The sequence below is a fragment of the Anguilla rostrata genome, unplaced genomic scaffold (assembly GCF_018555375.3).
Source record: "Anguilla rostrata isolate EN2019 unplaced genomic scaffold, ASM1855537v3 scaf1018, whole genome shotgun sequence".
In the NCBI taxonomy this organism is placed as follows: domain Eukaryota; kingdom Metazoa; phylum Chordata; class Actinopteri; order Anguilliformes; family Anguillidae; genus Anguilla; species Anguilla rostrata.
Genome location: NW_026986367.1, coordinates 19,498 through 41,405, shown reverse-complemented (window position 1 = coordinate 41,405; position 21,908 = coordinate 19,498). Strand labels below are relative to the sequence as shown.

Sequence of the window (21,908 nt, the reverse complement as noted above, 5' to 3'; positions counted from 1 at the left end):
GGAGTGAGACCATGAGGCCTATATAGGGCCAGCAGCTACTCAGGCAAAGGGGAAAGTGGTGAGGAAAAAGCAGTGATATGCTGCCGGTGGCCTGACTATATCTCAGGTCCAGGTCTGAGTGTGTAGTGGAGGTGCTGAAACTCAGCCCTGTCCCTCCGTGCTGTCAGGTCTGGTGAGTGGAGTGCGAACTCAGCCCTGTCCTCGGCGCTGTCAGGTCTGGGTGGAGTGGAGGTGCTGAAACTCAGCCTGTCCTCCATGCTGTCCAGTCGAGTGTGGAGGAGTGAACTCGCCTGTCCCTCCGGCGCTGTCCGTCTGAGGTGGTGGAGGTGCTGAAACCAGCCTGTCCTCGGTGCGTCCAGGTCTGAGGTGAGGGGCTGAAACTCAGCCCTGTCCCTCTGGCGCTGTCCAGGTCTGAGTGTGGAATGGAGGTGCTGAAACTCAGCCCTGTCCCTCTGGCCCTGAGTGGTGGCTGATGGCAGGGACTCCAGAGGCCCACACCACAGTACATATATATGAGCATGTGCATTACTTCCTGTTACAGTGAATCTGCCTTTAGCTGTATGTTAGCTTGCAGTGCTGTGGGAAGTTTGTCACAGAAAACCAAAAGGAAATAATCAAAGTCACTGTCCACTCTGAAAAATGTGCGTTGCCTTTTATATCTTTACTTTTGGTGGTGGCCAAACATCCTACAGCACTGAAAACTAACTCACTCTCCACTCTGGTAGATGGCAGCTGCACGTCTAGTATGGGATGGGAGGGTTATGCCCAGAGAACAGATTATAGAAAAGGTAGATGAGCCCTTTGCCCCAATTCAGAGAACTTACAGCATAAGAAAAGGGGACATTTGGGTCAGAATTACATCTGTAGAACAGTCAGAGTTCAGTCCAGCAGGATATTTAATTTTCAGGTCCAAAATACTTCGGTTGGAGAGTATAGCACAGACACCTTCCTCAGAGCATCATCAACTTTAAAATTCTCAATTTCACTCTTCATCGCTGAACACTGTCATTGGCACATTTCCCATATTAGTTACATGCTTCATGTATACCTAATATAATAATACTATAATATATTAACTGTTCTTTGCAGACTGAACAACTGTGAACTCACACAGAAGTGCTGTGATATTGTGGCCTCAGCTCTCCAGTCATCAAACTCACCCCTGAGAGATCTGGACCTCAGCTACAATAACCTTGGAGATTCAGGAGTGGACCTGCTCTGTGCTGGACTGATGAGTCCAAACTGTGAACTACAGAGACTGGGGTGAGTAGTGCTGTGTATTGTGTGATCTTAACTAAATAGTATTTGTGATTATGGTTTTATTCAGTGAAATATTAAAAAGCTCTTTCTCTCTCAGTTTACTCCTCTGTCCACCAGCATTCTTTCTTTGCCCATATATACCTTACTCCTCTATCACAACAAGCAAATAAAAGCAGGATAAAACCTTTTGAGGGTTGCCAGGTTTGTGGTTCCTGAGCAGAATGTAAGGTTTCAGTGGAGTCTGTAGTATCAGGTCACAGGTGATGACTGGATGCTGAGTGTCTGATTGACATGGTAAAGGATTGACCGCCTGTATAGTAAAATGTTTCAGGTCTGTCAAACATAATTTAATTGCAGTCTACATCCATCTCCATTATTCACAACCTGCTATGAATTCTAATGACATCCATACATTTACCCAACTCTCTTTCACACACTGACCTTTTGATGAAGGTGAGTTTTACTCCTTCATCACACACCTGTGTGTGCTGCAAGATTGTGGTGTTTCTGAAAGGATTGTGAATAAAATGGTATTTTATTCTGCTGGTATTTTATTCTGCTGGCATTAACTATTGGCCGGTAGGGTATGTGTGTACATCTTGGTGGGAGAGTGTCCATCTGAACAACATGTGAGCTGCTGTTTAGATGCAGTGTTGCATCGCTTAGTTTAGTCACTCTTCTGTGGTTCCAGTCCCAAGCCATAGCCTGGATATTATACCTTTGTAAGCAGACATGTTGTGTGGAATAGCCTGATTCAGAGATCAATGTTCTGGCTCTAGCTCCTATCATCTAAAGGATAACATCATTTACAGGAGTATTTCTTAGATAAGTATTCTAATTCTTTCAAGTGCCCCGACTTATAAAATTTTTTGTGCAGTTTATATTACTCCACAAGGTCTACCAAACATGTTGATAAGGGGCTTTAAAAGAAAAACATGACTTAATATATCAAGCTTTTATTATCATTATTATCATCATTGTTACAATAATAATTAAATGCAACGCAATAATTAGCGTGTTATATTCACAAAAGCGTGCGAGAATAAAATGAATGGATGGATTATAGGGCAAGGACACACAGAAAATAGGTGCAATGTGTGGAATTTTCAAAAGACACCACGTTTTAAAATATCTATTGTCTACCATCAGTAAAAGTTAGTGGCAGTAATACGTTGTGGTGTTCTCATGCAGCCACTAGATGGCAATGCAGTGTAATTCCAGTTGATGCCGTAGTTCAGTGGTACTCACTAATTTTCTTAGGAGAGTCACTTATGAGTAAGACCATTACTCAAAGAGCCACAGAGATTGCAGATATAACTCTTTTTTTATTATCACTCTCAAGATATTTACCATCTTTGTGTATGTTTAAAAAAATACAGTACCATGCTTTCCATCCTTACATGTATTTTTATTCTCAATTCATAATTGCATTGCATTATTAAAAGATATAATACTTGTGTGTGAGTGTGTAAGGCTGGGAGTGGAACTCGTCTTATGTATGTATGTACATATGCAATTATACATAAGCATTATCAACATGAAATAAAAAAAAGTTCACAAAAATGCATATATTGGCCTACTAATAGAGATGAAAAACGTCTTTTTCTCTGTTATATTTGTATCAATATGTTGAGGCTCTCATGTGTTTTAGCTGTCCCTTGACTTTCTCCATGCAAAACTTGTAGTTAGTGGTTGCAATCCTAGTCAAACAATCAAGATGCACATCTGTAAGTCTACTTCTATCTTTTCTTTTGACAATGCTCATTATAGAAAGTGTTGCCTCACATGAGTAAGTGCTCACAAAAAAGCTCATTACCTTCTGCACACAGAGCTTTAAATGTGAATAATCTGAGGCTGGGACCATGCTCCAGAAATGAGCAACGCCTGATCTGAGTTTAGTTTTCAGTACATTGTTGACCTGCAGCTCAAGAATCTCACTCTGTATTACAGCAAGGTCTGGACAAAGGTTTTTCAGAGCAGGTGTAAGGCTTGACAATGGCACATTAAAAGGGTTTTCAATGAAATTGAAAAGCTCCCTATACCCCACAACATCTTGAAATCTCCTTTCAAATTAATTTCTTATTTCCTCCCATATGCCTACAAATTCATCATAGTCAAAATGTTGCAGTAGATCAGGGTTAGCAGTTGTGCAGGCTCTTACATTGGGAAAGTGAAGAAATTCTCTGTCGGGTATGAAGAGAGTGGTGATCTTGTGCTGGAAAGCAGTGACTGCTCTTAGCATGTTACCTGGGTGCTTCCCTTTTCCTTGGAGTTGGAGGTTAAGGGAATTCAGCTGGGATCTGATGTCAGTGAGGAGTGTCAGCTGTAATATCCAGTGTGGGTCCTTGAGCTTTGGCTCAGCCCTCCCCTTGCTTGCAAGAAAATCAGGGATGTGAGGAAGTTGAGTACAGAATCGTTCAAGCACCCGGCCACGCGATAGCCATCTCACTTAGTTGTGCATCACCAGATCCCCGTACTCTGCTTCGTATTCCTCCAGAAGTGCACGGAATTCCCGGTGATTAAGTGCCCTCGCCTCGATAAAGTTGAGGACTCGCACAACGAGCTGCATCACATTCTTTAGCTCTTGGTTTTTAAGTTTTGACACCAGTGTCTCCTGATGAATTATACAATGAAAGGAGACAAACTTGGGAATGCTGTCTTCCATCAGTCCAATAAGTCCCTTCTCTCCTTCCCTCTCATGCTTGGAGCTCCGTCAGTGCACACCGACACAAGTTTCGACCAGTCAATTTGCTTCTCTGCAAAAAAGTTCATCAGTGCTTGAAAATCGTCCTCCACTCTGGACTGTCCATGAAGTGGTAACAGATATAACAGCTCCTCCCGAAATTTGTTCTTTTGAATAAAGCGAACCCGCACACACAAGCGCCATGTCGCTTATATCCATGCTCTCATCAAGTGCAATGCTGTAACATGGTGCCGCTGCAAGACCTGCAATTAGCTGTTCCTGGATATCTTTCCCAATAAACTCGATCCTCCTCATTAATGTCGAATCTGAAAGCTGCAGTGCATGTATTTGCTTTATTATTGCGTCCTTATTGGTGAAGTCACGGTATATTATCTCAGCTGAGGTCAAAAAAACATTGTTTAACAATTTCAGCGTCCGTGAAAGCCTTTTTATGCCTAGCTAAAATCCATGCGGTCTCGTAAGTGGCCTCGGTCGATTTCTCGGCAACAGAGACTGATCTCGCCATCACTTTTTGCTGCTCAGTCAGAGTCTGTGTCAACTGTTTACTATAGCCGCGTTTCCACCGCAGGAACTTTACCCCGGAACTAGGAACCTTTTGAGGAACTCAGTGCGTTTCGACCGCAGGAACTGGGGTCTAAATTAAGTTCTGGGGACTTTATTTTACCCCCAAAAAAGTCCCTGCTCGGGGGTAGTACTTTCCAAAAGTACCGGAACCTTTGGGGTGAGGCGCAAGCGCTGAAAATTTCTGATTGGTCGACTACTTGCAGTGTTTCATTTCAACCGCCATGTTTAAAAATCTGCAGCCGCAAACCGATTTATTTTCATAATTTATTATGAAACTTGAAATCAAACTTGTATGTTATGCGGTGCAGTAGCCTACTTTTGGTTATATATAACGGTTTAATTCGGTTGCTGAATATTTTCTTCTAGATTTTCTTTGTTAGCCCATTGTATTTGACTCAAAACGTTTGATACAGTTATGTGAGGTATGCGGTAGTTCTGCGTAATTTACATTGGTGATACAGTAAAAGCAAACTGGAAATCACTTTCCGCACTTTTTGTCAGGGTAAAATAACAGGTTAATTCTAGTAATCGTCCCTTTTGCTTTTTCAGACTGCCGTAATTTTACTCTGCCATTCTTCAATTCTACAAAAAGATCAGGAAGACTATGGACTCATTTATGGTGCGTGGTTCGCATTTGGAGGGCACACTTCGCTGCTCGGCTAGCAGTAACTTTGAAGGAAAGCAAACGGTGGCTGTACCACTGCTAATTTAAATTTTCACGCAAATCCGAGTTTTCGTTCTATTCTTGTCATTTTGCGATTAGCCTATATGGAATTGATGATGAGAAAGTAATCAATTCAACAGCAAATTGTTTACAACGTGTGCATGTTTTCTGCTGTTGTTGCCAGTTATTTGTGGAATGTGAATGCATTCTGTCGCCTCGGATGTCAAGACATGAAAGTGAATGTTCGCATAAAAACATAATGAATGTGTTTGAGAGGAAATATAAAACAGTTACAATCTGACTAGTGGCCTGTTATTATCCTATTTGTTGCATAACAACAGTCCAAGTTCAACTACCAACGACAGTTTTGCTTGACAACGGTAAAATATGCCCAAACGGCCGTGGAAGAATATTTCAATTTCAGGTGATTAAATCGATAAAAATCAATAAATACAAAAGTAACCATATATAGTCATTGTTGGTAACCCGTCGTATATAAGTGGAATAAACCCCTCCGGGCTGTCCCGGTTATTAGAAAATAATGTAGGCTACTTCGGTGGTAGTATGGGGTTACAGAAGAAATCATAGGACAGATGGACCGACGACAACGTCGCTTTTTCATACGTCAGTGGGCTAATTTGCCTAATCTTCGTGGGACTTTGGACCGCGGTGGAAACGCAGACAACAATGGGCTGAAGGAACCTTTTAGTTCCTTGAAAAGTAGTTCCTGGGACTAAAAGTTCCGGGTAATTTTGGTGGAAACACGGCTTTAGTCCTCAGGTTGCTACCTGGCAGGTACAACATGTTGTACTTGGCATGAAAAGCACTAAAGTGGCGTTCAAGGTTAGACCATTTACAATTGGCACTAGTCTTCTGGCAAATTAGGCAGAATGGAGTGGATTCGTATTGCACAAAGAAAAACTCATCAGTCCGTGTATCCTGAGATTTTCGGTGTTTGTCCTGAATTGACCGCACCTTTTTCTTTGCTGGTGCAGCATTGGTGTCTTGGGCCTCTTGGCCAAATTGATCTGCATTTTCCCCCGTTCTTTCCTCACGTCGCTCTTTCTCCTCAGGCCTGTTTCTAACTCCGTCACTGTCAGCTAATGAAGAATCACTTTTCTCGTTCTGCTGTTTTCTAATCATAAATCTGTCCATTTTGAGTGGGCAGAGGCCGAGACAATATTTGATATAACCTTATATCAAACGGCATTATGGAATATCGAATTTAGGCTTACATGCTAAACTTGCAAAACCATTCGCAAATGCAAAGCTACACGCATAGGCTATACGACTACCCATGATCCCTCGCTGTTACGTAGCCTACATTCTTTGACGTATCTTCAGTATGCTGCCATCTGCTGGATAATTCATTTCAATGTGCTAAAACAGGACATGGAACATATAGAAGTAAGTTATAGCTATATTCTTATTGTTATCAGTATCTCATAAAAAACACGTTTTCAACATACAAAAATGCCAAGTTACTCACACATACAAGACATACACCGTCTATAACTCATTCATTCAGACTGCCAATGCAATCCTACCCAATATTTCCTCAATTCTTTCAAGTCACTTGTACAAGTGATTGTATATTTGCTACGTACAATAAATACTGCATGTAAAATACATATTGTACATACATACATAGGGAACTTCTTTATCCCCATGGGGACATTTCCCTCGCAGCATGTTACATTCACATTTACAAACAGACATTTATACCAAGAAACATACAATCATTCACGCAACAGAAAGGCTGGCCAGCGAAATACATGCATACCAATACAAATTGGACATATAGACGCCTATTCAATCAATCTTGACTGTGAGAAAGCCATCCACACATATGTTTGGCCTGTCATTGTACTGCATGCTTATACACACAGGGCCAAGTGACTTGAAAGAATTGAGGAAATATTGGGTAGCATTGCTTTGGAATACATCTTATTTAATTTCGGTGAGGCAAGATAGCCTATATTGTTTGTAGTACCGTAACTTGGCGTCATTTTGATATCAATACTTTTAATGACAGGCCTGGATTTTGGCAGTCTGAATGAATGAGTTATAGACAATGTATGTCTTGTATGTGTGAGTAACTTGACATTTTTGTACGTTGAAAACGTGTTTTTTATGAGATTATAGTATTGAGTAGCCTATTTTGTGGATTAATTGTATTGATGCTCAGTGAAAATCGGCGGAAGATTCCGCCACATGCTTAGTGATTAAAACTGATTTTTATAAATTGCATTTATCATTTAATCTCCACAATGCGAAGAAGCCGTGTCCCTTTCCAATTGATTAGTCAGATGTTTGCATGCTTGTTAATCACTGAAAATTAATTAAAACAGTTTGAGATCTGTGACGATGTGTAATGCGGGACCCAAACGCAGGACTCAAACACAGAGGCTTAGGAGAAAAGCAACCAGTTTATTGAGAGGTATCCAAACTGAGCAGGGCAATTCATAACCGGAACTGGACTGGACAAGACTGGAGCCGGAACAGGACAGAGCAGGAGCAGGAGCAGGACCGAGCAGGATCTGGGGCGGGACCGAGCAGAGCTGGAGCTGGAGCAGGACTTAATAAAAACAGGAGCAGAACCGAGCAGGGCCATGCAGGACTCCGGCTGGAGCAGGTCTGAGCAGGAACAGGAGCAGGGCTGGGGCCGGAGTAGGCTGAGTAGGACCAGGAACAGATTAGGACTGGACAGGGCTCGACTGGGAGGCCGGCGAAGGGCAGGCTGGACACGGCTGACAGGGAACGGGAAACGCAGACAAGACGGGGACGAACAAAATAGAGACCAGACAAACACGACAACAGGAAAGACACAGACTGGGGAACCCGAACGCAAAGTGGCGAGTAAAAGTGGATAAGAGTTAGGAAAAAACAGGGGAACAACACTAAAGAGAATTCGCGATCTTTTACGCAAGCCGACGAGAAGTTGAAAGGAACAGAGGCAACGATCTGGCAGGGAGTGGTAGGCGAGCCGAAAATAAAGACGTGACAAGATCAATGATCAGTTTAAAAGAAAGTTTTGCGCCTCACCAGTTTAAGAAAGATGGATAAAGGAGGAAGAAAGTGAGGACAAGAGGAGGATGACCGATTATTTTCGTGGGTAAAAAAAATTCTCAGCATTAATGACACTCAATAAACTTGAAATATATTATGTAAAAGCTTGCATCAATAGTATACATTCTTTTCAAAACATTGTTTTCCTTAATTACAAATATGCGCACAATACATTAAAGATACAACTGTTTTGAGCTGAGACATTCATTGTACCTTTTTTCACCCACCTCCCGGATCTCAGAGTCCACCCACCTCCCAAACCCGAATTGCACCCCTGGTTACGACAGTAACCTAAAGTTCTCTTTCATCATGTTGTGTTTGAGATCCACCAACGGGGAGATATGGACAACTCCCAGATTGCCCTATGCTCACAGCTGTGGCTCGATTGCTTGAGCCTGACACGCACTTCCTGTTTGTGGTAGAGAGAGAGGATGAAGTCTTTGGAGTTTGGAAAAGTTAGTTACAGGATTGTATTGCGCTTTGAAATGTGTATTTGTTATTTCATTTTAGTTTTTTTTTTTTAATTGCTATTTTGTAAAAGGTAAGTTAGTTCATTGAACCCAACCTGGTCATTCTTATTTAAACACTTAATATTAGTTAGTTTAAAGTGTCTTATTTTTCTAGTTTAAAGTGCCTCCCCAGTTTCTGCTGCTAGTTGTCCGGAGCCACTTAAAGCGTTTTTAAGTTGTGGTCTTGGTGTCTCCGTCTCAGCAGGTAGGAGATCTCCTAGAGCATACAGACAAACTCCTTGAGTTCTGTATGTAGAACGAGAGGCCATAAATAGTAATTAGCTAAATATCAGTCACTGTGTGGAATGGCCTGCCAGGTCATGTAGTAGGGGCAGAAACTCCAGGGACTTTCAAGACTAGGCTTGATACAGTGCTAGATGCTGTCTAGTCTGTAGGTAATCAGAGCACTATTAGGTACAATTTAGTTTGAAAATTGGCAAGCATTGTTGGCCTGAATGGCCTGTTCTCAGCGTATGTTATTGTCATGGTCCTGTGTTCTTGTCTGCGTTTCCCCTGTTGGGCCGCCAGATGGCGGCACTTCTGTTTTGTGTCCTGCTCCCCCTGTGTTAATTGTATGATTGTTTTCAATTGTCTCATTATTGGTTCTTGATTGTCTCGTTTTCCCTTCCCTCTCTGTGGCCTGATTGTTCATGGTGCCCTCCTGTGTCTCGTCAGTGTCTGTTCTATTTAAGTTTCCCCCTCCCTTGACTCAGTTGCTGGTTCCTTGCGGTTATGTCAGATTGTTTGTGCGTAAGCCTCTGCCCCATGTGTTCCTGCCCATGTCTTGGGTTTCTAGTGTTTTTTGGAGTTTCTGCATTTCCTTTGTTCCTGTGTTTGTTTCCTACGTATGTTTGCGCCGACCATATGTACCTGCCTGTGTTTGTGACCTGTTTGTGTTTGTTTGAATTACCCTTGTGTTCTGCCTGCCTGTGTTCTGCCCTGACCGTGTTCTGCCCTGCCTGTATTTGTGAGTCCCCCTTGTTTTCTGCTTTTAGATATTTTTTGAGTTTGTGGTTTTGCCCATTGTGGCCTTGTTTGTTCCCTGTTTGTTTGCCTGTTAGTAAAGTCTTTGTTAATTTTTCCCTTTGAGTTTCGTGGTTTTTTCCCCACTCTGCGCCTGGGTCCCAGCACCCGTACCGTGACAGTTATGTTGTTATGTTATGTTTTGTTAGTTGAGAAGCTGTCAGGTCTTGGGAATTAAGTCTGTTGGGAATCTTCTCCTTTTGTGGAACCATGTTGGGACCAGTGAAGTAACACACTGAGGACCACTTTCCAGTTGAAAAGGTTTTATTACGTTGCACAAAGGGAGGCTCACCACGGTGCCTCAACAAGCGCTCCGTCTGAATCTCAACGAGACAGCCACAAGTGAGGGTTTAACTATTCTGGTCAGTGATTATTGCCAAATGAGAACATTCCCAGGAAGGAATAAACATTGCACCAGACTCCCCGGGGGGCCACCCATTTGATCTGGAGGTGTTGTATTGCCTTACAATGATTGAACTCTATATGTGTCGCTATCTGTCCATCTGTCGCTAACAGTGGGAAGTTGTTGCAGAGTGTGTGTTGGTGTGTGTAAATGTGAATGGGGAGGGTGGTGTCTGGCACATCTTGTGTAGGGCAGTACTAAAGACATTCCACTGCCCAAAGCTATAGCCAGGGTACAGGAACAATGTGAAGTACTAAAACCCATAGCAGATGAGGGGAGATGTGTTCACCTCACACAGAGCTCACCCCCAGAATCGAGTGGGCTACTGGTCTCCTGGTGACGTTCAGGTGGTAGAACCTAGCTAAAGTATCTGGAGAAAACCAGCCTGCTGCTGCATAAATTTCCTGTGAGGAGACCCCATGGAATAGGGCCCACGGTGCAGCCATGCCCCTTGTAGAATGAGCGTGTGGAGAACACACACAGGACACAGCATATGCAGCCTATGCTCCTCGTCAGAGGAGAAAGGTGGTGGGTGAAAAGCGGCAAGCTCCAACACCTCACGTGTGAAAGCTGGGAAGCTTTTAGGCATAAAGCCTGGATTGGGCTTAGGAAAAACCGTATCCATTTTAGGGGAGAATATTGTGCACAAGAGTTGCACTGAGAGCACATGGAGGTCACTGACTCACTTATCTGAGGCTAGTGCAAGCATCAACGCTGTCTGGAGAGAACAATTTTGATCTAATTTATAAGCTCAAACGGCCTTACAGACCGAGCCTTCAGCACCTGTGATAAATCTCAAGCTTTTTAGCAACAGGCAGAGAACAGTGAGCCCCCTTCATGAACCTGTGAATGAGGGGGTGCTGCCCCACTGAATAGTCTCTGAAACCAACATGACAAGCAGTGATAGCTGCCAGGTAGACCTTAATGGTAGAAAAGGATTTCTCTTTATCCATAAGGTTCTGTGAAAAGCACAGCACGTCAGAAACAGAGCTCTGGTAAGGCACTGACTGACGAGAGGCACACCATCTTTAAAACACCTGACACTTATTGTCATAAAGTGACCTGGTAGAGGGCGCTCTTGTGCTCTGGATGCTTGCAGTCACGCGAGGGGGAAGCCCTAATGCGTTGAGGTTATGCCTTTCACGGGCCAAGCCCATAGAGCTACTCGCTCGGGGCATGGGTGGTGTATTTCCCCGTTCACCTGAGACAGGAGGCCTGTGCGTAGAGGGAGTGTGCATGGCTGTACATAAAGGAGAGGGATAATCACTGCAGTAACATTTCCAGAGTCTGGGGATGGAGACACCATTCCCCGTACAGTGGGTTTCTCCTTGTCAGCAGATCAGCGCTTGTGTTCAGAATTCCTGGAACATCAATCAATCAATCAAATTTTATTTGTATAGCGTATTTCACAGTAATTGTCACAATACGCTTCACAGACAACCCTGGCCTAGACCCCCACAGGAGCAAGCCTAAAGCAACATGGGTCATGCGTAACCACAGAAAGTGATGGCTGCTCCAGACCAACAGTCTGTGGGCTAGACCATGGAGCTGGAGGGAGTGCATGCCACCTTGGTGATTTACACATGCTGCCGCAGTCATTTATCGCAGTGTACGAGCACATGATGTCCCCTTAGACAGGGAAGAAAATATCTGAGAGCTGTCCATATAGTTAATAGCTAAAAGAAAATTGATTCACCATGTAACCCTCCTGAGACTCCCCACCCCAAAGAGGGATGTGTGTGTCCTTTTTTTCTGTATGAAAATGATCCTGAGAGGGGTTCCCTGAGTGTAAACGTCTGTGTTTTCCCAGTGACGCAGAGTTGCTGAGTGCTTGTGTGATACTGTGAGATGGCGATGGAGATCGCACACACGGCTGAGGTGGGGGGATGAAATCCACCTCATAAAGCCCCTCATTCTTAACAGCCCCAGTGGCAAAACCTGAGATGCTGGCACCATCAGCTCCTGTAGTCTGAGGCATGTGTGATGTATTATGCATGTATTAATCAATTATTGGGTGCCGACGATTGATTAAAAGAATTGCACAAAATTTTTCAGTCATTCTGACATTTTGAACGTGAAAGATTGCTGTATGTTAACATTTTGAAATGATATTGCCTCAAATATTTGTTTAACACTGAGTTCCAAGATAGGAAGTTGAGAACCCTCCTTCTTTGGGAGCTGGAAATAATGAAAATAAAAACTATGTTGGGTTCGATCTCTGGGAACCTCACATATTTCCCCCTTTTTGTATGAGGGAAGGAATTTATTCCTCTTAAACATGGGAGCGCAAAAATGCTTTTTATCAAAGGACTTTGGATAATGAAATAAATTATTTGAGCTGACCTGACCAAAACTCCTACCTACCATTATCCCCAGCTTTGTACTACTGGTGTGCCCTAATGATTGAATCTATCATTCCTGCATGTGTTGCATGTCCTCCTGCAAGGGTTTACAGTGATGGTCCTTCTAAGGACTGTTTTATACTTTTGTGTAGTCTGCATAGTTTGCATGATTTGCATTGTGTGCAACATTTGCAAATGGGCAGAGCATTTATATGGCATGTTGCACAGATACAGGTTGTCATTTCCCACCCACTTACAGCTACCTTCAATTCCATGTCTTTCATATCCTTTAATAAACTTGTATCACATCCATACTGTATGCTGTGGGAATGAGGCACAGACGAGGCAGACAGTGCTGGAAATATGCCTGTAGAGGACTTTTATTGTGACAGCGGTATCACAATGAATGAAGACAGGGGAAAAGTGAAACATAAGTCGATATCAAGCTACTCAAATGTTGGGGAAAGCAAAAGTGCTAGGGAAGTGCAGGCGGGCTAGGGTGGTGCATCTTGGGGAACGGAATTCAGGCCACGAGGAGGGGCACGTCCGAGTCTGCCACAGATTAAAATTTTTTTTTTTAAATAAATAAATGAGAATCACAGACTCTGTTACATTACATTACATTACATTCATTTGGCAGACGCTTTTATCCAAAGCGACGTACAAGAAGTGCATTTTCATGATCGTAGACAACTGCTGAACACGGGTTCAGTAAGGTACAGTTACTTATTTTGTACAGTTATTTCTAGCTGAGAACAATGAACACTATCCTGGTCTAACATCTGCAAAGCCAAACTAGGCAGAAGATTAAGCTAGAGTATTAGGACAAATACAATTTACCAAGAAGTGCAGGGATGGGGCAACATGTAACAAGTGACAGGAAAAAAGGTTTTTTTTTTTTTTTTTTTTTTTTTTTTAATATATATACACAGCATGGTGGTGGTTATTCTAGGTATAGTCTGAAGAGATGAGTCTTCAGGCCACGGCGGAAGATGGATAGGGAGGGGGAGGTTCGGAGAGGGACAGGGAGTTCGTTCCACCACTGGGGAGCTAGGGTGGAGAAGCTCTGTGATCCCTTTGGGCGGGTGGGAGGGTTTACAAGACGCCCTGCTGCTGCAGAGCGGAGTGGTCGAGCAGGCACATAGAATTGAGTCATGTCCTGCAAGTAGATGGGGGCTGTCTTGTTGGCGGCAGTGTAGGCAAGGGTCAGGGCTTTGAATCGGATCCTGGCAGCGACCGGTAGCCAGTGAAGTGATCGCAGCAGAGGAGTGACGTGGGAGAATTTGGGGAGGTTGTAGATGAGCCGGGCAGCGGCATTCTGAATCATCTGTAGTGGCTGTATGGCACAAGCTGGCAGGTTTGCAAGGAGAGAGTTGCAGTAATCAAGGCGAGAGGTCACCATAGCCTGGACGAGCAGCTGGGTGGAGTGCGTCGTCAGGTATGGTCGAATCCTCCTGATGTTGTATAGGAGGAATCTGCAGGACCTTGATGTTGCCTTGGTGTGCTCCTTGAGGTCCAGCTGGTCATCCAGGACCACCCCCAAGCTCTTGGCAGAGTGAGAGGCAGTCACTGTGGTGCCATCAACCGTGATTGAGAGTTCACGAAGCAAGGAGGTCTTGTACGGGAAGAAGAGCTGCTCAGTTTTGTTGAGGTTGAGCTTCAGATGGTGGCTGGCCATCCAGGTGGAGATGTCAGCCAGGCAGGAAGAGATCTTATCATTGACCAGTGTGGCCGAGGGGGGGAAAGAAAAGAAGAGTTGTGTGTCATCTGCATAACAATGATAGGAAAAACCATGTGAATTAATGACTGAACCAAGAGATCTGGTGTATAAGGAGAACAGCAGAGGACCCAGTACAGATCCCTGCGGCACTCCCGTAACAAGTGGATGAGAAGCGGAGGCAGACCCCTTCCAGGTGACCTGGTAGGTCCTATCTGCAAGATAGGAAGCGAACCAAGACAGGGCAGTCCCGGCAATTCCCATCCCAGCCAAGGTGGAGAGGAGTATTTTATGGTTGACCGTGTCAAAAGCTGCAGACAGGTCAAGAAGGATCAGGACAGAGGAAAGGCGTGAGGCTCTTGCAGTGGCAAGTGCCTCCGTCACAGCTAGGAGTGCAGTCTCTGTTGAGTGCCCAGATCGGAAGCCAGACTGGTGAGGGTCTAGCAGGTTGTTCTGATGGAGAAAAGAGGTTAATTGTTTAAGAACTGTTGGCCTAACTGTTAGTCTTTCAGTGAGGGGAAAGCCAGCACAACCCTGGAGTGAGACCACAAGACCAATATAGGGCCAGCAGCTACTCAGGAAAAGGGGAAAGTGGTGTGGAAAAAGCACTGGTATGCTGCCGGTGGCCTGACTGTATCTCAGGTCCAGGTCTGAGTGTGGAGTGGAGGTGCTGAAACTCAGCCCTGTCCCTCTGGCGCTGTCCATGGGGCGGCACGCTGGGCCGGTGAGACACAGGTGAAGTGAAGCTGAGTGGCGGCTGATGGCAGGGAGGGGCGGGGCTCCAAAGATCCACAACACAATACCTGTATATGAGCATGTGCATTACTTCCTGTTTCTTAAGTGAATGTGGCTTTAGCTGTCTGTTAGCTTGCAGTGCTGTGAGAAGTTGTCACAGAAAACTAAAGGAAATAAGGAAACAAATTCACTGTCCTCTCTGAAAAATGTGTGTTGTCTTTTACATCTTTCATGTGCCTATGATTGAACTCTAAAACTTACGCTCTATGCTTACTGCACTTTAATTGTGGAAGTAGACCTCTAGTCATTCCCGACTATGGGAATGACTTTGTTTTTTATGCCTCCATGATGGCACAGCCGTGGCCGGAGGCATTATATTTTTGGGTTGTCCTTCCGTCTGTCCGTCCTTCCGTCCTACGGTCCATCCGTCCGTCCGTCCCGATTCTTCGGAACGCGATATCTCAGGAACGCCTTGAGAGAATTTCTTCAAATTTGAACACACGTCCACTTGGACTCAAGGATGAACTGATTAGATTTTGGAGGTCAAAGGTCAAAGGCCAAGGTCACTGTAACCTCACGTCCGTCCCATTCTCTCGTGAACGCGATATCTCAGGAACGCCTTGAGGGAATTTCTTAAAATTTGGCACAAACGTCCACTTGGACTCAAGGATGAACTGATTAGATTTTGGTGGTCAAAGGTCAAGGTCACTGTGACCTCACAACACGTTTTTGGCCATAACTCAAGAATTAATACGCTAATTATGACAATGTTTCACACAAATGTCTAATAGGATAAAATGATGAAGTGATGACATTTTATATCCAAACTGGCTACTGGTTGGCGGAGGCATACAACCGCGAGGCGGTATTTCTAGTTTAATTTTGTTTTTATTCTATTTTATGTACTTTGTACTTTCTTTGTTCCTTTTGCTTTTATTTATGTAAAGCACACTGGGTTGCCTCTGTGTATGAAGTGTGCTATAGAAATAAATTTTGATTGATTGATTGATTGATTGATTGATTGATTGATTGATCTTTACTTTTGGTGGTGGCCAAACATCCTACAGCACTGAAAATAACTCACGGTCCTCTCTGAAAGATGGCAGCTGCACGTCTAGTATGGGACGGGAGGGTTAAGCCCAGAGAAAAGATAATAGAAAAGGTACATGAGCCCTTTGCCCCAATTCTTATAACTTACAGTACAAGGAAAGGGGCCATTTGGGTCAGAATTACATCTGTAGAACTGTCAGAGTTCAGTCCAGCAGGATGTTTAATTCTGAGGTCCAAAATACTGCAGCTGGAGAGTGTAACACAGACATCTTCCTCAGAGCATCATCAACCTTAAAATCCTCAATTTCACTCTTCATCGCTGAACACTGTCATTGGTACATTCCCCATATTAGATACATGCTTCATGTATACATAATATAATAATACTATATTGTGTTTCTAAAAGAATTGTGAATAAAATGGTATTTTATTCTGCTGGTAAAACTGGGCATTAACTCACCGGCAGGGTCTGTGTGTACATCTTGATGGGAGAGTGTCCATCTGAACAACATGTGAGCTGCTGTTTAGATGCAGTGTTACATCGTTTAGTTTAGTCACTTTTCTGTGGTTCCAGTCCCAAGTCATAGCCTGGATATTATACCTTTGTAAGCAGTCATGCTGTGTGGAATAGTCTGATTCAGAGATCAATATTCTGGCTCTAGCTCCTATCATCTAAAGAATAACATCATTTACAGGAGTATTTCTTAGATAAGTATTCTAATAACTCTCAAATGCCCCCACTTAATAAAATTTTTTGTGCAGTTTATATTACTCCACAAGGTCTTCCAAACATGCTGATAAGGGGTTTTAAAAGAAAAAAAATGACTTAATACATCAGGCTTTTATTATCGTTATTATTATCATTGTTATAATAATAATTAAATGCAACCCAATAATTAGTGAATTATATTCGCAAAAGCGTGCGAGAATAAAATGATTAGATGGATTATAGGGCAAGGACATGCAGAAAACAGGTGCAATGTGTGGAGTTTTCAAAAGACACCACATTTTAAAAAAATCTAGTGTCTACCAACAGTAATAGTGGCAATAATCAGTTGTGGTATTTCCAGTTGATGCTGTAAGTGTTCTCTGTAATTAAGACCATCATTCATAGGAGGTAAATGTATCGCTCATCCAGGAATCTTGTGATTCATAGACTTCTGCCCTGAAGGAGCAACTTAACCTGTAAAATCAGCAGATGTAAGTGCCAAAACTCACTATCCCAGGGATCAAGCAAATTAAGGCTTATCTGGGTAGTGAGTAGGGGTGGGCAATATAGACTTAAAACTATATCACAATATTTCATGGTATCGATATAAATGACGATATGAAAGTAGTACCATTCAACACTATCTTTTGGCCACAAGTCAAATCAGCATACAGTCTTGAGAGCCATGCAAACACAAACATTGATCCAAAAAAGTAAAACTTAATCCTGACCATCATCAAATACTAAACTATACCAATTACGTAGGCTAAAAAATAGAATATGAATTTTATTCACAAATTAAAATTCCAGTGAAAATGCAAACAACAATACTCACAGGATTCATAATCTAACCCCAGGAAAAACAAATGGAAATGTTGTAAAAATACTTTTCTTCTGTAAAAGTGCAAATAATGTTTAAATACTGCAAACTTAACAAGTCTTAAACTATGCTGCAAAACATCAAAACAGTATAGAAACACAATAATGATTCAAATCAAGTACAAGTTTGAAATGTAAACACTGACTTTAATCATAAACTACATACAACAAATGAAAACGTAAACACTTATACAACCTCTGTTGTACTGTCAGGGCCAAATAGTCGTAAAAATAGTGCAAACAGCAAAGCAAAAAGTAACAATCCCAAACATGTCTTCAGTTAGGTTACGAAACTACAAAACAGTGTAAAAACAACCTGATAAATTAACAGCAAGTTAACAAATAAAATACAAGTTCAATGAAAATGTAAGCACTGATATACTCTGAAATTGTAAATAAAATAACTTATGTGGAAATGAGGTTCTGGCTGGAAGATGCCACAAATTAGGTAGTGCAAGTTATCACACACATACTACTAAAGCATGTGATTCAGGAAGAGGTAGCTATCAAAAAGAGAACAGGACATCACAGCTGAAGATTTTGGGTTAAGAAGACTAGCATATTAACTGTGGCTGGTTTCAGAGCAGACCTTTGGCATGTTACTGTATTTTCCCCAGCACTGAATAGCTTCTCTGAGGCTGTACTTGTGGCAGGGATACACAAGTACTTTTTTGCCAAACCACTGATCTGAGGAAAATTCACCTCGTGTAGCTTCCACCATACGAGGGGATCGCTCTCGCCATCTGCCAGTGGACAAAGCACATAGCTGTTTAATTCAGCCTCAATTTTCTGTGTCAGAACGGCTGGTCAGCTCAGCAGCTGGTTTCTTGAAAAAGCTTCCAAGACTTTTCCTCTCCCTCTTAGATGCACTTTGGGCTTGTCCTGTATATCTAGGTGATTTTTCAGGGGCAGCAGTGTCACTTGGCATGACAGAAAGGGATTCCACCTCTCTGACCACTCTGTCTTTGATGACCAGGATCTCTTCTTGACTCGTGCTGAGTGCGGAAGCGTGGATCAAGCATTGTTGCCATGTTGATCAGTTTCTCAATCTCTGGCTCCTTGTACTTGGTGTTCAGATAGTCCAGTATTGAACTTTTAATTGTCTTGGTGAGATCTGTGTCTTCATCTTTCCCCTGTAGCAGCTCACTGTTGAATAGCTGAAGAACAGGCTTCAAGCATGACACAGAGACATAATTTTCAGCAGAGAGAGCGTCTGTGAAATCAAGGAGAGGCCCTAGTGCCTTACTCACAGAATCAAAGACATCAATGTCCTGCCATGTAGGCACCAGATGCCTGGTTGACCTATCAGCAGCTAAGACTTGTGTGAGGGCCTTTTTTCATTCAAGCAGTCGCTGAATCATCTTTTGCCTTGATCTCCATCGTGTTGGAGATTCCGTCACCCGTTTATGCTGAGGGAGGCCAATTTCTTCTTGAGCATATTTGAGTGCCCGTTGCCTTTTCCAGCTGTGTGAGAATGCACTTTTTACAACCTTTTTACAAACTCCCACAGCTTTGTCAATCCTACCATCCCTCATGCTTCTCTCTGCAAAAAACAATGAATGAGAGTTCAGTGAAATATTATTTTAATCATAATCTTAAATACACACAATACATACATATATAATTACCTCTTATGTCTGTGCCACGTGTCTGTATGTTTTAATATATTTTTTTGTAGTGTATTACTTTTCGAGAAGTATAGTTATATGACTGTGGGCAACAAAGGAAGTTGTCTCTGAAGAGCATTAAAGATTAAGCTCATGCAAGCTCAACGTGTATTGGTTTTGGTTTCTTCCAAAAGTTGCTGGATGAAATCGGTTCGTAACAGCAGGCACGCACACACACAGCACTCTGTGCGCATCAATGCTGGAGCAGATGTAGGCTACAGCTTAACGGTATGTTGCTGAAGTGGTTAGCAGAGCATCAGTCCCCTTTTCAAACTTGTGAAAATGAAATGCAATTAGTTATACGCACTTGATTGCATTTGAGAAATATAGGCATAGTTTGCTTTGCAAAATAGTTGGCTAGTACCAGCTAAAGTTAGTAGCCATCCCTCAATCCGGTTATTTAGCCTTCTGGCTCGCTAGCTAGTCGTGATTTGTGATAACATAGCATGCTATTTAATATTGGTAAAGGAGAGCTGTGTGAATCTCATGGCAGTGAGCTGAGTTTTTACCACCACTATCACAGGTTATAGTTAGCAAAACACTGAATTCCATTTGATATCTCCAGGTCACGATGCAGAGGAAAATCTCGTCATTCTTTAAAAAAACAACAGAAAGCCCCATCCCTGTCCTCAGTCGGGAGGTTGATAGTGCAAGAGGTAGTTTATCTTAGGTGAGATTTGCTATTGATAGGCTATTTTTCCTTCATGGAAACGTGTGCAGATTTAATTGTGTGTAGGTGTGGTTACAGGTTATATGTATTTAGGCTAGTGATGATGATGGATCTTTCATGGAGGCTGAGCAGTTTGGAAAATAGGTTACTGCTGCTCAGTCTGAGCTTTTATTGGCAATGGAGCAGATACTGCTATGTGATGTCAGCACAGTCTCGTATGTACTCAGCAGAGGATGTACTTCCTGCGGCAGCTGTTCAACCTGCCAATGACAATGATGGTGCACTTCTACACTGCCATCATTGAGTCCATCCTCACCTCCTCCATCACCATCTGGTACGCTGCTGCCACTGCCAAGGACAAGGGCAGACTGCAGCGTATCATTCGCGCTGCTGAGAGGATGATTGGCTGCAATCTGCCATCCCTCCAGGACCTGCACACCTCCAGGGCCCTGAGGCGGGCAGAAAAAATTGTGGCCGACCCCTCCCACCCTGGACACAAACACTCCCCTCCGGCAGGAGGCTGCGGTCCATCAGGACCAAAACCTCACAACATAAGAACAGTTTTTTCCCGACTGCAGCTGGCCTCATCAACAAGGCCCGGGACCCCCACTGATACCACTGATACTGTACTGTACTGTTATCCTGACCCCCACGGACACCAAACAGACAGTACCTGTACTTATAACACTTTATCCCCTTGCACTATTGTTTATTGTTTACTGTTTACCGTTTGCACTATGTTTATGTTATGTTATGTCTGTTATGTTTTTATTGCACTGTGTTTTTATTTATGTTTATTTTATTTGATTTATCTTATTTTATGTTCACTGTTATGCACCACCTGACCAAAACAAATTCCTTGTATGTGTAAACCTACTTGGCAATAAAACCTGATTCTGATTCTGATTCTGATTCTGATTCTCATGCTGCTTCCTATGCATTGTGTTTGAAAATACAGCTATTACCATGTTGGCAGGTTACTTTCATCTGTGGTTTTATTATCTATGTTCTCTAAATTAATTTGCATTGTGGATATAGTCTTTTTATGTGAATTTATGCCCCTTAAAATATTTGGGTGAAGCAGACCAGATTTAGCTCTTTTTCAGGAAAAGTGTCAGCAGTATAGAAGTGAGTGAATAAGTGAGTGTCATTTTCAATAACCATAACAGTACAAATAATTGACATGAAAATCTCTAAATAAATATACAGTATTTACCCTAATATAAAGTGGGAGCTTCCTGAGCTACAAAAACTTTAGTGATGTTTTAAAATAATCCCCCCAAAGTCTTTGAATATATATGTCAGATTGCAGAAAATTGCGTCATTATTTTCTTTCTTTTTCTGGGGAAGGACCCCCATGTCCCCTGCTCTAATTGTGCCCCTCCAGAATTCTGCATGACGCCCCTGCATGCACGCATGGATGCATGCGCGTGTGCGGTCGCAGCTATTGCGGATTCACGCTTGTTACCTTAAATAAGATATGGCCCTGCATTCAAATCTGAAATTGATCCGTATTTGCCAGGAAAAAAGCTAAAATTCCCTTTTTTACATGAGGCTGCAGCCATTGCGGAACAAGCTTGTTTGTGACATCATTGGCATTAGTCTCAGCTACTCGGTTTTTACTGTTAGATGGCTGACTTTCAGTGAGCTCAGCGACGAATCAGGAGGAAAGAAACAAAACAAAAAATGCATAGAGAGTCCTTCTGTATTGCCCCAGGGTGCTCAAATGAGTATTACTACACAATACCTATTCATTTTCATGAACTGCCTCCGACGAGACTGCAACCACTGAGCTGCTGGCTGCTCAGAAATGGTCCACCTGTGGGACAGGGCGACGGGTCTGCAGTGATGATTTGTTCTTCAGATCAAGAACCGACTGAAGCCAGCCGCTGTGGTTGGGCGGGAGGGCAAAATGAGCAATTAACTTATCTACAGTATGTCAG

General features: G+C 42.9%; 1 protein-coding gene across 1 annotated transcript in view; it reads left to right on the top strand.

Moving 5' to 3' along the window:
- Positions 1 to 1,049: 1,049 nt before the first annotated feature.
- The window catches only part of LOC135247005 (ribonuclease inhibitor-like), a gene marked incomplete at its 3' end in the record, with an annotated part of 38,300 nt that continues 17,441 nt past the window's right edge, over positions 1,050 to 21,908 (top strand). The window contains exon 1 of the mRNA XM_064320290.1: positions 1,050 to 1,263. Within this exon, the coding sequence (XP_064176360.1) occupies positions 1,232 to 1,263 (32 nt within the window). The remainder of the gene's footprint in view (positions 1,264 to 21,908) is intronic.